The sequence below is a fragment of the Astatotilapia calliptera genome, chromosome 16 (assembly GCF_900246225.1).
Source record: "Astatotilapia calliptera chromosome 16, fAstCal1.2, whole genome shotgun sequence".
Lineage (NCBI taxonomy): Eukaryota > Metazoa > Chordata > Actinopteri > Cichliformes > Cichlidae > Astatotilapia > Astatotilapia calliptera.
In genome coordinates, this window is record NC_039317.1 from 8481022 (window position 1) to 8495980 (window position 14959).

At 41.8% G+C, this 14959-nt stretch overlaps 1 protein-coding gene across 2 annotated transcripts in view; it reads right to left on the reverse strand.

Moving 5' to 3' along the window:
* pdia5 (protein disulfide isomerase family A, member 5) overlaps window positions 1-14959 on the reverse strand; it is a 77330-nt gene that overhangs the window by 15936 nt on the left and 46435 nt on the right. For both annotated transcript variants that reach the window (XM_026144230.1, XM_026144229.1), the window contains exons 10-13: window positions 13827-13898; window positions 11665-11801; window positions 948-1018; window positions 97-260 (exon numbers count right to left, since the gene is read on the reverse strand). In XM_026144230.1, the coding sequence (XP_026000015.1) occupies window positions 97-260; window positions 948-1018; window positions 11665-11801; window positions 13827-13898 (444 nt within the window). The remainder of the gene's footprint in view (window positions 1-96; window positions 261-947; window positions 1019-11664; window positions 11802-13826; window positions 13899-14959) is intronic.

Consider the following 14959-nt stretch of genomic DNA (forward strand, 5'->3'; position numbering starts at 1 on the left):
GGAAGTCTTGAAAAGCCGGTGCTACGGCCAATCAGTGCTTCACTTAACTGCTCAACTTTTGAAGCGATCAAGCTGTCGGTTAAGCGTCAGACTCACTTGTGCATGAACTCGATGATCTTGTCTTTGTTTCGCAGCTGTGGCAGCGTGTACTTCTCTTCACCTTTCTCGAAGTACTTAACCGTTGGGAAACCAGAGATCTTGAAGCGATCCGACACAGCCTTATGCACCGTGGCATCCACTGCTGCCAAAACACCCGGACTCTGCAGACGTTACAAAAGCAGACAGGGCACTGGTAAAATAAGATCTATAGACTAATCTCTTCAATTAGAGCATAAATGGTCACTCAGTCTAGCCTATCTGATGACACCAGCTACATTGGGAAAAAGATTACGCCATCTGTGTATAAAAAAAAGCACTGCATTAGAAACATCAGTAACATTAGCAGAAAAACAAGGGGGGAAAAATAATGATACGCTGGGTCTAAAGAGCTCAGGGTTACAGTGGCTCCCGTCCATTCGAATTAGATAATGTGCAGGCTTTTCCCATTGACCTCCAGTGCTGGGCAGAAAGCCACAAGGACAAGGTCCAAGCGCCGGGCCGGGGGGACGTTCACGGGTGAGATAATTGCTACAGTCACCAGGCTACAGTTTTATAGGCCCTGCCCCTGGCTGGGGAGTGTTAGATTACCACTGAGGACAGAATGGGGGGGAGAGGAGAGGTGAGTAACACGGCCCACTAATCAGAAACACAGCAAAAGCTGGGCTGTTGGACAGGCTGACCAGCGTGTCAAGCTGCAACGGCCAAAAGCCTTAAAGCCAAAAAAGAGGGATTATTATGATCTGCTAATGACACATGACGGTGTGTGCTCAGTAGAGTCTGAGATATGAAGCACACAGGCCTGTAGATATGCATGCTGTAAACAAACAAAGAAAGGTCGAGAGACTTACATCTGCACCCTTGTTGAGTATTTCAGCAGCTTCATCGTACTCTGGCTTCATTTTCTTGCAGTGGCCACACCCTAAAGAGTTAAAAAATGCACATTAGAGGCTGACTGACGGAAGGATTAGACAGCAAATGGAAAGAAAAATCAACAAAATAACAACATCTGCTAGTGTTTCAGTTCAACCTAGCCCTGAATACGTTTTAAATAATCCCTCAGAAGCGGCTATTTAGATATAAGAATATCTGTATTTTACAGGAACATGTGCTCATTATAATCAAGATAAGGCACAGAGAACAACATTAACCTCCTAGGACCCGGCGTCCACATATGTGGACATCACATTTTGGGTTGTCTAGACCAAAATACTCAATTTTGCTCTCCAAGTGCCTGATATCCACCTACGAGGACATTATACTGCCTCTGTTTTATACAAATTTAAAACGAATATCCTCATATGTGGCTCTCATTTTTCTTAGAAACAAACATCGGGTAAAAAAAAAAAAATAATAAAATAAATCCGGTGATTCTTTGTTTTTACATTCATCAGGTCCCAATCAGCCCAAATATCAAAGAGAAATTAAAAATGCATGCCGTGGAAGAGTTCGGGTCTTAGGAGGTTAAAGGACAAAGTGTGCCATTTAAACATAACTCAAATCAGAACGAAAGGATTTGAAAATAATTTTAAAAATATTAATTAGTTAACATTGTTTTTACTTGACTGGCTACTGAAAAAAATGGCAACCTTGAGAGGCTGAGTACTTCAGAGGTAAAGATGGGAGCAATTCAAAAGCAATGTTTCACAAAGTGTGCAGATTTTATTGCCTACATCACCAAAATAAATAAATAAAAGATTGAAGGAATTTGGAAAGCTTAATAAGTATTGACTGAGACCTTTGGGCCCTCAGGCAGTGCATTAAACTGATATGGGCTCAGGACCATTTCTGGAAGCAAAGAGTACTACATATCAGCATCTGTGTCACTCCATTTAAAGACACAAACCGTCAGAGTAGCTCACCATCCATAATAGTACTGTATCCGAGATGCAGTACAGAAAAAGTGCCGCGCAATAAAATAAAAAAAGAAAACAAAAGATATCCTGTAGGGACGATGGCTTAACATTTTGTTTTCAAAACTAAAACAGCTGGTCTCCACACAGACCAAGCTTTCTCATTTCTATAGTGTTGCTAAAACAGCAGGTGATGCAACACAGTGGTAAACATACCCCTTTACCTTTATTCCAATCATTATTGATGAATCTATGGCCAGCTAACAAAACCCAGCTCCTTCAACCAGTCAACTAAAACAGTCACATGAATGAGACAAGAACAAGAAATCATCTCTTAAATCTAATCAAAGCATACGCTTACATTTCTCAAGAAACACCTTCAACCCTAGAAGATTGGCTCTGAGCGCGTAATGCTCTGCAGAGATTGCAGAGCATTACGCGCTCAGAGCTGTCTGGGCGAATCAAGCAACCAACCCGTGTAATTCTCTGGTGTCTTGCTGCTTCACCCTGGTTTGCCAGAGGGTGCACGGCTAGCATGCTGAGGGTGAAACTGTAAGCGAGGCAGCAAGAGTATATCGTGTTTGCAAGGAGAGTTAAGTCATATTTGATTGCTTACTACATGTTCCACTCTCAGGGATCTGTGCACAAGGTATAGTTTGAGTGTGTTTGTCTCCAAGTAAGAAAATTGTGGTTACATCCACACTGATGGGTTTTTATTAGAGATGGACCGATCCGATATTACGTATCGGTATCGGTCCGATACTGACCTAAATTACTGGATCGGATATCGGAGAAAAATAAAAAATGTAATCCGATCCATTAAATATCACGAAAGCACCTCACAAAACTTGCAACACGCCGTAACTCACCTCAGGTTAGCACGTCAGAGCAGTATGCATCACGTGATAGAGCGGCTGTGGCATGCAGGACCTGTCAGTGGTCTGGATAGCATTTGGAGCTTCGCTAGCAACCTGGCATTTCATCTCCGACAAAGTTATCCCCGAGAGAAGTAAAGCAAGTGTGTAAGTCCATCTCTGAATGTTTGTAAAGCATTCCTGCGTTAAGCTTAACAAGCGACTGCCTCTTCTTGCTGCTACTTCAATCATGAAACTGCTTAACGATCAGCTGATCGGCTTTTCTGTCGCGAGTCCGTGTCTCTAGTTTGCTTTTGGCCCACTTTGCACCAGAAAGAGGAAACCAGCGGCTGAACAACAGCAGCACGTTTAAGCTTGATCAGCTGTTGTTAGAATTTATTTAATCTTACTTTCTACTCGAGGATCTTTTTCTACGTAGCTGACGGCTGGTAACTGTGCAGGGGCGGATCTAGCAAAGTTTAGCCAGGGGGGCCGATAGGGCATTAACTGGGAAAAGGGGGCACAAAGACATACTTTTCTTTCTTATTCTCATTTAAAATGTCTAGCTTTTAATAAATAATTATCTGACAGCCAAAGTTTTAATTTGATGCAAAATGAATCCCGTCCATTACTGTATATAGTGACTATTAAGTCTAATATATACCCTAGTAAGCTATAGTACTTTTTCCTTTGGGAAGGTACCATCTGTGCAGTCTGCAATTTTGTTGAAGAAAGATGTTGAATCTATTTAATATTTCTTGAAAAATAATTGATTTCTGTGCATTTTTTTTCCACACTGCATCAAATTAAGGTTGATTACGTCGATTAAGCATCATGAGGTGGAGCATGAGGGGTGGTTCCCTATTTTTTATTTATTTATTTTTGTTGTTGCTGGGAGTTGGAACCCTATTAGTTAGGTTGCTTAATATTTATGCTAAGTACTCTTTAAAATACCAGAATAGGGAGGATGGTGTAGGTTTAAGTTTATTAGATTGATCAGTATTGCTGTACTATGAAATATTTTTTTTGCATACAGGTATAACAGAATAGCTTTAGTGTAGTTGTTGTTTTAAACTTGAGTATGAACTTATACAAAATGCAGCAAGATATTTTAAAAAACAGTTTTGTTGATTAAAAAACACCATATCGGATTCATATCGGTATCGGCAGATATCCAAATTTATGATATCGGTATCGGTATCGGACATAAAAAAGTGGTATCGTGCCATCTCTAGTTTTTATTGGGTCTTTTAAAAATGAAAACAAATTAAGTCAAGACAAATATTTTAACAGAGTCATAAATAATCTGTCTCTACTAAAACAACTTTCTCTACTGAAACTTTCCTCAGAGATTTTGCTCCATGTTGACATGACAGCATCACACAGCTGCTGCAGATTTGTCAGCTGCACATCCATGATGCAAATCTCCAGTTGCAACACATGCCAAAGGCGCTCGTTTAGATAGAGATCTGGTGACTGTGGAGGCTCACCGTTATGTTCAAGCAACACGTTTGAAATGGGGTTTGTCACATGGTGCGTTGTCATGGTGGAAGCGGGAAAGGGATGGACATGGTCAGCAAAGGCATTCAGACTGTGGTGTGACAAGAACGCTCAGTTGGTACTACGAGAATAAATTTTGCCAAGAAAATAAACCTCACACCCTGACACTGGACAAGCAGCCTAAACTATTGTTACAAGGCAGAATGGATCCATGCACTCATGTCGTTTGGTCATGTTGCAGCAGAAACCAGGACTCATCAAACCAGGTAATTGTTTGTTTCTGTTTTGGTGAGCCTGTGTGAACCGCAACTACAGTTTCCTGTTGACAGGAGTGGCCCTCGGTCTGGTCTTCTGCTGCTGTAGCCCATCTGCTTCAAGCTGGCACCAACAGCCTCATTTACAATCACTTAACCTCTTGAGCCCCAACGCTCCCAGATACAGGGGCAAAAGGCAGGAGATCGGTTAGGCGTTTGGGCTTAAGAGGTTGAATCACCCTTTTCTTCTTTTCTGATGCTCAGTTTGAACTTCAGCCACTTCATTTCAGCATGTCTAAACACACAGATGCTGCCATGTAATTGGCTGACAGGCAGTTGAGCAGGTGCACCAAATGAAATGGCTGTATACAGAGAGGAAGAACACAAGTGCGTCGTTCCTGCTCGGGATTTGGAACAAGTGTTGCATAAGGGCTATAAAGGTACATCTTTCCCTGGACTGACGATTAGATGGGAGAAAATATGGCAAAATCTATTACAAAAGGAAGCCGTGGCAATGGGGGGGGAAAAAAGATTACCCACATGAGAAAAACAGAACCACAAAGCTATGTGAGCTTAGTTATAATGTTTTGGCAATATGTTGTGGCTGATGAGACCAAATCTGGCAACGAGTGGGAGGGAATACCTTCCAAAAACGTCCTGGACTAAAACACTGTAGCATGGCTGATATGTTAAATGCAATAAAAGTTACAAGTTTTAAAACAAAAACGTCATTAGAGCCAATCTGTGATCAGGCTTCTGGAAACTTTCAGTAGATCATCAACCCCTCGTTATAAATCACAACAAATCTCAGTTTTACCAAAAACCCTTTTTTCATCGAGAAGCAGAAGACACAATTTGCAGCGTATAGCTTGCTGTAAATAAACCGTGTTTGATGTAAGCGGTACATTTAATGTTGCATGAGCAGTGAGTGACTAGCAAACATTTTATTTGTAGATTTAAAAACAATAAAAAAACAAAAACAAAAAAACAACCAACTTTTAAATATATATAACACAGTAATTTATCGCCCAGTGTACAAGACGCTTTGTCTTAAGATCTTATGAATATGCCGTTTGATCAGGGATGAGCGCTTGTGTGAATGTGCTCAGTGCTGTTGTGCACAGATGCATGAAACAAACTTGGTGCTTTTCCAAACCTGTTAAATTGCCCTTGTCATAACAGTTCAGGAATTTCTTTCTTCAATATACAATGCAGCACTGGCGCAAGCTATAAATCAAGTGTGATATGCCTTGTGGGATAGAAAAGCTGCTTCTCTTTCAACTGAGTGACTGTAGTGTGTGATCATGCAGATTGTTTTGAGGCTTACCAGAGAACCAGAGTGACTACAAGGACTTTGTCTGACCCTTCAAAGCGATGAGTAAGAGACAAAAGCAAACGTCCGTCCTGTGCTCTGCGTCATCCCTGCTCGGCATTTGGGAAAAAGTGGTGCATAAGGGCCACGGTCGGTGTGTGTGCAAGTGTGTGTGTGTGTAGGGGAGGGCGGGAGCTTACAGGAAAATACAGAAATATTGCTGATTCAGAGTGTATGTGGGGGTGAAGAGATCAGAGTCAAAAAAATGAACACCCTGGCTCCACATCACTGCAGCTATTATAAAAAAAACCCCCAAAACAAACTGAAATGCACCGAAAAAGAGAGAAAGGTGAAAAGGTGTTTGTGTCACAGGAAACGTTACATGTGTTAGGACAACTCGTGTTGTAAGGTCAACTCGTCTGTGCCCACTGCAGGGGTAAGCTTGACCTGCGGCTGCTTCTGAACCACCCGTTAAGCCAGCCAAAGCCCAATCGTCTGGGACCAAACATTATCACGTCATTTACAGCTATATCAGCTGGAACAACAATCTGAACAAACAACAATGAGCAATGTTTGTTTTTGGTCCGGGGACGTAATGAGGCCGGCTCTGGGAAACAGAGGGTTCGTTTGGAGGTTTCGCTCCCCTGCTGTGCACCGTACAGAGGACGGTGAGAAAGGTGGACAAGAATGAAAGCTGATGGTGGTGTTTGGGAGGCCATTAATCTCACTCTGACAGCAGGGCCATTAAGAAACTGCACCGAAGCTCCAATGCTGTGTGTGTGTGTGTGTGTGTGTGTGTGTGTGTGTGTGTGTGTGTGTGTGTGTGTGTGTGTGTGAGTGTGAGAGAGCGATTGTGTAATTGTGTGTAATAAATGTTTTGTCACGGTGTGAGATATGCATTTGATGTGTCACAGGTATGTGCGCGTGTGCACGCTGAAAATGTTTGATGCCACTTGTTTCAGCTGACTGCCCTTGATTGGAGTGTGTGTGGGTGACTGGCTGCTGTCCACAGGGTGAGTCAAGTGCAGCACAAGCATCTGTGAAGCTGTGACACCACATCTGGAGAGGGAGGATTAGTCTGCTTTCAGCGCTGTTATGCACACTCAGGGTAAAAAAAAAAAAAAAGGAAAAAAAAGAAAAAGCATTTTCTTACTTAAACAACTCCACAAACTAAAGACAATAAAATAATTCCTGAATCTATGTTGCGTAATCCATGGTGCCTGACGCCTTAGTAAATATCAATAAAAGCAAAACTATGAGAGTTTATTGCAGCTTTAAGCCTGAATAGGCAATTCAATATAAATGCAAAAACCCAGGTAAGACTGCACTCTTCAGCTTTCTTCCTCAGCAAAAGACAGAAACCGGAAATTTTAACTGTTCTTCTCTGACAATCAAATAAAACCTGCTTGAAAAGTCATTAATTCAAGTCAAACATGTATAATCAATGAAGTCCCAGGACTCTGCCCATTAAAATAACAATAACAACAACAATAAAACAAATAAAAAATGCCATTGTCTCTTGTTTCTCTGGACCATTTCAAGCCCAGCTACTCTTCTGAGACCGGTCCATGAAGTCTGACCAGGTTCTAAGTTTTGACCACTTGCATGTCTGCAGATGATTCAGTTCTGTTGGCTTCAACAGGTGGTGGAGTCGAGTTCACTCTGGTGCATTAGCGCCTCCAATTCTGAGGCTATGATCACGAGCTTTGGGTAGTGACCAAAAGACTAAAATCGTGGATACAAGTAGTGGAAACTGTTTTTTCTGAAGAGCACCTGGCTTTCTTCTTGGAGATGGGATGAATAGTTCAGTCATCTCGAGGGACAAAGAATGGACCCGCTACTCCTCCACATCGAAAGGAGCCAGCTGAAACTAGGATGGCTTTTGGGCATCTCCTGGGCGAGATGTTCCAAGCCAGCAAAGACCTGGGATGACCCAAGAAACACTAGAAAGATGAAATCTCTCTGCTGGCAGAGGGAGATTTGGGCCTCTCTGCTTAGGCTACTACCTCCTTGTCCCAGACAAATGGGAGAAAATCGATGGATAAAGGAGAAATCAACTTTTATTTATATATATTTAAATATATATATTTATATGAGGGCTTTGTCTCTGGCTACAAGCCAAAGACACAACAATAGAGCCTGCAGGGTCCATATGCACCTTGTTTTTTCCTAATTTTGTTAATTATGCTCTGTGAATTCATCCCCCAGGATGACGCTGTCAACACCATATTTTCCTGTAACCTCAAGGGTTTAGGGAAAGGGAACGTGAACTGTGGTGCATGCCAAAATACAGCACACACAAAACACTTTTTCACTTATCACCCGTTTTGCTCTCCAAATCTAGCTTCCATTGTTTTGAAACACTGGAGTTATCCAGTATTGGCGCATGTGTAGGTAGACAGAAAGGAATGATCCAAACAGCCACACAGGAAGTCTCAGGACTGTAGGACTGCTTCCATTTTAATGTTTGGAGTCCTGGAATAATTACATATGACCTGTATGATCATACCTCATACACAGCTTGTGTTGACACTTGTGCTTTGCATTAACCCTTATCTAAATTACACAATTGAGAAAACTATATTAACATCTTTAATGGCAACTCATTTTGAACTGATCCCTGTTTTCTATAGTTTTGACAGTTTACACTCTTCTGGGAAAACTAAAAACTACTACAAAAGTATGGAGTGTGTCTGTGGGAATGTACACATTTAAAAGCATTAAAGAGATCAAAGCCAGGATCAAAGCAATCAAGCAGTTTAGTTGTAAACGCCATCTCGAACCCAGACTTGCACAGTAAGTGTCCATATTCAAGGTTTGCAGCTGCAGTGCAATGCAAATGCTTTTTGTCTATACTCATGTGCATCAATAGTTCTTTAGTGAAACTGCTAGAGTTAATTTACATACAGGGTTTAGTATTGCAAAATATTACTGAGTTTTAGCAGGGAATGGGTCCACCCGCAGTGTTAGTATCACGGATATGTTTTTAATCACAGCTGGGGCTCCTGTTTGCCCTTTGGACTGAGTGCAGTGCTCCCAGCAACCAGGCGGTATGAAGCTCTGCAGCAAGTATCAGATCAAATGTGAAAGCAATGAATCCTTGTTATAGTTAAAGCTAACTTTAAAGGATCCTATTTATACTGATTAGTTTATTTTAACAGAGGCGAGTCTAAAATGAGCACAGAGGGAGGGCAGCAGCTACAGAGAAGAAAGAGAGTACAGGGGTAAACAGCAGGAGGTGGTGATGTGATCCAAAGCATACAGGTAGCTAAAAAAAACAAAAACAAAGGTCAAAAACAGTCAAATCAAATTGAATAAATTTCCATTATTTAAAAAAAAAAAAAGTGTGTGTGATACATTTACTGATTACAAAAGCTATTTTTGGCCTCCCCCTCACACGCAGGAGGGCTTCACAAAAGCAAAGCAATCTGGGATCTAAGCTACTGAACAGAAAACTGGCATGTTTACAAAGTTCTGTGTAACAACAGAAGTATGTTGCGTGAATAAAGATGACAAGCAGGCTTATGTCAGCCACATGGAAACAATGAAGTGTTGGTTTGCGAAGATGAGCTTGTGTGCGAGCGAGCTGGGCAAAAGAGCGAAACTTACTGCAGCCGCTTTGTCTTTGAGTTTGTTTTCCATTTTTCAATCGGCCTTCGGTTACTTTATCCAGCTGATTGTTAATACTGAGCATGACAGTCAAACAGTGATGTTACTTATGTGACTAAACAACAGTTCGACCCAAGAGGACGTGCGAGAGCACAATGTTATCCAGTGCAGGAAGGAATGAGGAGCTCCTCTGACAGGCTGCTGAAATCATTCGCTCCATGTATTAATATATACAAGTACCACATGTGCTGCATTATCTGACTTGATTACATTAACGATTCCTTCACTACGACCATCATGGGCTTTGTAAGTGATTTTGAACCTAAACTCCATCTTTTCATGGGACCACATTCAATAACAGCCTCAACAACGACCCTTCCTACAAATGTTACTAGTTTCCACTGAAATTGGGATTTTGTGAAGATTTTACTGGTTCTTCTACTCTGACTCGTATCATTTTTATCAATTCAGTACTTTAACAAACCCCCATAAAGGGAAACCATAAAGAAAGCAGCTAACAGCTAGCAGGAACGGGGCGACCCAAGACTAGAGAAAGTCAATGACATTCAGTGACTTTAAGCGACTATGAGTGCAGAGTTATCTTGGACTGAGGCTTTAGTGTAAAATGTCATTTAGTTTCAGTTTGAATTACTTCAGTTTTAATCAACTAAGTATACGGTGGCCCTGAGAGGCCAAACGGATTGCAACTTAAGAAAACACCAGCAGTAAGAAAAACACTGCAAAAGGGGGAGACAATAACCTGACGGACCAGTTCCAGGAACCAAAACATGCTAGGTAAGTGTGTTTTAATCTCATGATTCATATACTACTGGATTTTTAGGCTAATAGTTAGGCTAACACACTGACCTCTCATCTGTTCTTTCCTCACAAAAATGATAGATCCTCCACTTCACTGTCTCCCAGCGCAATTCTTAGCATATTTTGGTTCCTGCAACTGGTCCGTCAGGTTATTGTCTCCCCAGAAACAATTCCCTTGTGCTTTTGGAAATATGTTTTTTCCTATTTCTGTTTTTGGTTTTTTTTCCTCCTGTTTCCGTTTTTCTCATTTCCGTTGTGTTTTGTGTGCTTTCGCAGCATTTTTCTTATTGCTGGTGTTTTCTTAATTTGCAGTCCGTTTAGCCTCTCAGAGCCACCGCATAACTATGAAACGATTATAGTAGACTAAACTATAAAATGTTAAAATCCACACGCTTTACAAAGCTTCTTATTTTCCTTAATGTCAAATGTGGAATGTGTCCATATGTATGCTCTTTCTCCCAAGTGTTGATATTTTGTTACATTTTCATGAGAAACAGTGAGAATGGGAGTTAGCTGTTTGTCAGGGCAGATTAAATCTGCGCGTCTGACCTTACTGCGCAGGAAGATTACTTTCGTTAGATTACTTCAACTTAGATTACTTATTGTGGTTATTTTTAATCGTTAACCTACGTTTGTAAAATCAGTAAACAAGGTGTGGGCTGCTCTGGGCTGTTTAGCATACACATCCTACAGTAACTATAGCAACGAGAAAGGAAACGCAAGCTAGCCCTCTGACAACTGTGCCTTTGTGTCCGTTGGACTTTTTGCTAGATGTTTTGACAGACTGCTCATGTTTGCCCTTTACAAGCGAAAAACTTTTCTGGCAAAGCGTATCGTCAGAATTGAAGGTAGTCGAGTGTAACCGCAGTGCTTAACGGTTAATTCCCTCTGCCACTCTGTCTATACCCAGGGTGCATCTCTGCAGCAAGTGAGAGACAGCTGCCCTAACACACCAGCTCGAAGCGAGGCGGATCTATCTTCCCGACGGCTAAAAGTGTGAAATATTTAACTTCTTTGGGTTCTGGCTTTGGGCCAAAAAAAACAGCAACAAACAAACAAAAACGTTTTGCCATCGTATAAACGCTATAATCAACTGTTGGTCCAATACTGATCAAACACTGAGTGAAAGAAAGCACCAAAAAGAAAGAAAAAGTGCTTCACTGAGTGCGAGTGCTGAAGTAACTTTTACGAACCCCCCAGTTGTAACACGAGCGATTACATCCCCCTCAACCAGTTTAAAAGAACTCTGGACCTCGCTTAAATTTAAAACGGCTCTTAGTGGGGGAAAAAGTGCATCATTTACATAACAATATTTTACGTGTAGCAGTTGATAAATATAGACCGTGCTCTTTTGCTCTTTTACTCACAAGGGGCGTAAAACATGACCAGGGCAGCAGGATGTTCCTCCAGGAAGCTGTCAAAGGACTCATCGGACAGGTGGAAGACCGCAGAGTCTGTCTCTGACCAGGGGACTTCAGGGGTCTTCGGCTGGGGGGGCTGAGGACTAAAACAGGAAGGGGGGGGGGGGGGGACAACAAGGGCAACAGAGGTGAGACTGAAAAGCAGAGACAGTCCAGCTTATGTGTAATCTGTGTAAAGAAAAATTAAATATAATCAGACACAGCTGCAGCCCACACTCCACCCAGTATGTCACAAAAGCACACACGCGCACACACATCTGGACAAAAGCAGCCCCACCTTTGTGGGTGTGGTGGAGCACACTGCTCCAGTTCCAAGAACGAGTGGCTACAGCATAAACACTCACTGTTATACACGGCCCTCCTCTGCCGCATTTCCTCATCGTTACACGCTCTGGCCTGAGCCAGTGCACTGAAGCCAGCGAGGCTGATATATTTAACAACACCAGAACAGTGAAAACCGAGTGCTAAAAACAACCCTCCAGCAACGTCAACTATCTAATACACAGCTGTGATATATAAAAAGCTCTGGATCAAGGTTTATCAGGGAGTGATAACACTTAAGATTTATCAGACGACATCTTTTGCTGCTCAGATATAATCGCCAAGGATACCAACTCTTACCTCTCCTTCTGTGTCCACTTTTTTATTCTTGACACTACACTTTCAATGAACAAATTCAGACTGCGCACCAAGCTGAGGTCAAGAGACTAAAGCGGAGCGTACAAAAGGAAGGGGCTTCACTAATTCAACAGAGTAGCTTCAGTACAGCTTCTGACTGCAACCCCCAGAATACTTGTATTCATTACGGCAGGTGTAGGAATCCCGTCAGTGCAAACAGCAAAGGGCATTTCTCAGTCCAGTGAGAAAAGAGCGCAGAAAGCTACTGAGGTGGGTATTAAAAAAAATCGGAGACAGCTGAATCTGAACAAAATGACAACATTAACATTTAGGATGTGAAGTTTGACTGATAAATGAGAAAAGAAAAATAAATCAGCGGCTAAAAGTGCTACAGGAAGAGGACAATAGACTCTTCTGGAAAAATCTCTGAGCACTGTTTACTTCAAAAACCCCTTTTTTCCCGTTTTCGTGCAGCATCTCAGATGAAGAAAAAGAAAAAAAAAGTATGACACGAAAAACTGCAAATGTAATGGTGCTTGCAGGAGAGGCTTTTTCCACTTTCTTTCTTTCTTTTTTTTTAAACCATATGGAACATATTCCTGTGAAAATCAGCTACGCTGGTGAAGGCAGACAGACTCTCTCCTGGAGCCTGCTTCTGCTCGAGTTAAAAAGATTTCCTCCCCACTGTCACCAAGTGCTTACACACTCTGCTTCCCTAAAATACTGTAAACTCTTACTTTTATTATGTGAAGCGCCTGGAGACTAGCTTCTACGTGCTGTGGTGGTTGTGTGCAGCACATTTAAGGACATGATTAGTTTAAAATTTATTAGATTTAATATATTAATTCAGTCATTTCGTGCATATTCAGGTAACAGAAACTTTTTACTCAAATATAAGCTGCAATTAGACTTTTTAGCCAGCTGGCTCACTGCTTTTAAATCAGTCTCTGAGTCCTAAATAAACAAGTTAGTCAAAGTCTAGGAGTGGAGATGGTGAGTTCTGCCTCTGGGCTAATAAGAGCCCAGAGGCACACGGAGTACATCCCCTGCCTGTCTTGCTCCGTTTCCTGCGATAGCTGTGAAAGCCTTGCTCTGTGCCCTCTGGCTGCAGGCCTGTGGACAGTTGCGACTTTCCTGCCAGTAAGAGACGGAGGGGTTACGGGCAGAGTGTGAGCCAAGGTGAGAAAGAAAAATGAGACAGGAACGGAGCAGGTGTAGATTGATGACACTGTGGCAAGGTGAGTCAGGGTGAGCAGAGAGGAGAGCGTTTGTGAGAAAGAGCACAGCAAAAGGAAAAGGTGATGCCTGACATTTAAGATGTGTTTGTGTGCTTGTGGTGGGGGGGTACTTGTTAGAGGCAGAAGGTAGACTTGAGTTCAGAAGCTTCATCGTGTCGTTTTTATTAGTTAAAACTCCTCCGGGCGTCTTCAAGCCTCTGCTTGGTCCTACTTAAAATCGTCAGTAGATGAAGTGACAGGGACCATACTTACTTCTTCAACCAGTCTGCGATGTCCTTGGCTGTGGCGCCGTAGTTCTCGTAGTGGTGAAGGAACTTCCCCTTCCTAAGAGACAAAAGGAGCATGAAAACCAGATCGTCTCTGAAAGCAGACTTCAGCAACGGGCAGAATGACGACTTGGCAATGTGAGTTTGAAAACCACTGCCAAAGACGTCTGTGATTTGATGCTTTTTGTAAACATAACAACTTGCATTACAGCAACATTACTGCATTTAATTTTAAAAACACACCCCACCCAAAACATGCCTTCTAAGAACATGCCTTCTAAAAATCATCACCAGCAGTTCTTAAAGCTCAGCTCAATACTAATGGTCAGTGTGTTCAGTATGCTTTGCTTTTGGACTTATGAGATGGAGGAAAAAACCTTATTTTAAGGCAAAGTCTGCAAATCTTTTAAGTGGTTTATATCAGATTTATTGATTCTATGCATGCGGTATTACTTTGATAATAATGCCTCAATAAGTGCTGTTTTCAGTTATTTGGAAAGAAACTGACATATAAAACTTGCAAAGGTTTTTCTTTTAAAAAAAACGAACAAATACTGAACTTTTGGATGTTTTTGGATGTTTTTCAAGCTAAAACTGAGTCAAAATGAAAACAAAGACTTATTTTCTGGGATGCATCTTTTGATCAGCAGTTCTTGTTAGATGAGGCTGAAACAACATCTCAGTCAGGACTGAAAAAGTCGTGTCGCAGTAATCCAGGTCATGTGCGACAGGATCTTAAAAAAAACAGTTATGATGGCACCGAGTGTCTCTGACAAAGAGCTGAGTCGGGCCTTTCGCAACCAGTTCAAAGCCAGATGTTTTAGAGAGCTGCGCCTCTGACAAAAATTTTAACAAGATTGAAATTTCTTTTCTCTGTCTTGAAGTTCAGCTTAAAAAGTGCACATAAGGAATGCAAGTGACCCGACGTAATGCATTTGAAATGAGCTCGAGGCCTCTCTTCAGCCTCACAGTCTGAAAGACAGATTCAAAACCTAAGCAGATTTTCTTCATAGCAATGAGTTTATCTACTGCATTCACCGTGACTAAACCAAGGCTGGGAAGCGGACATGGCGGCTCAGCCCAATGTCGAAGGATCAATGTGGGTAGTTACTGGCTCTG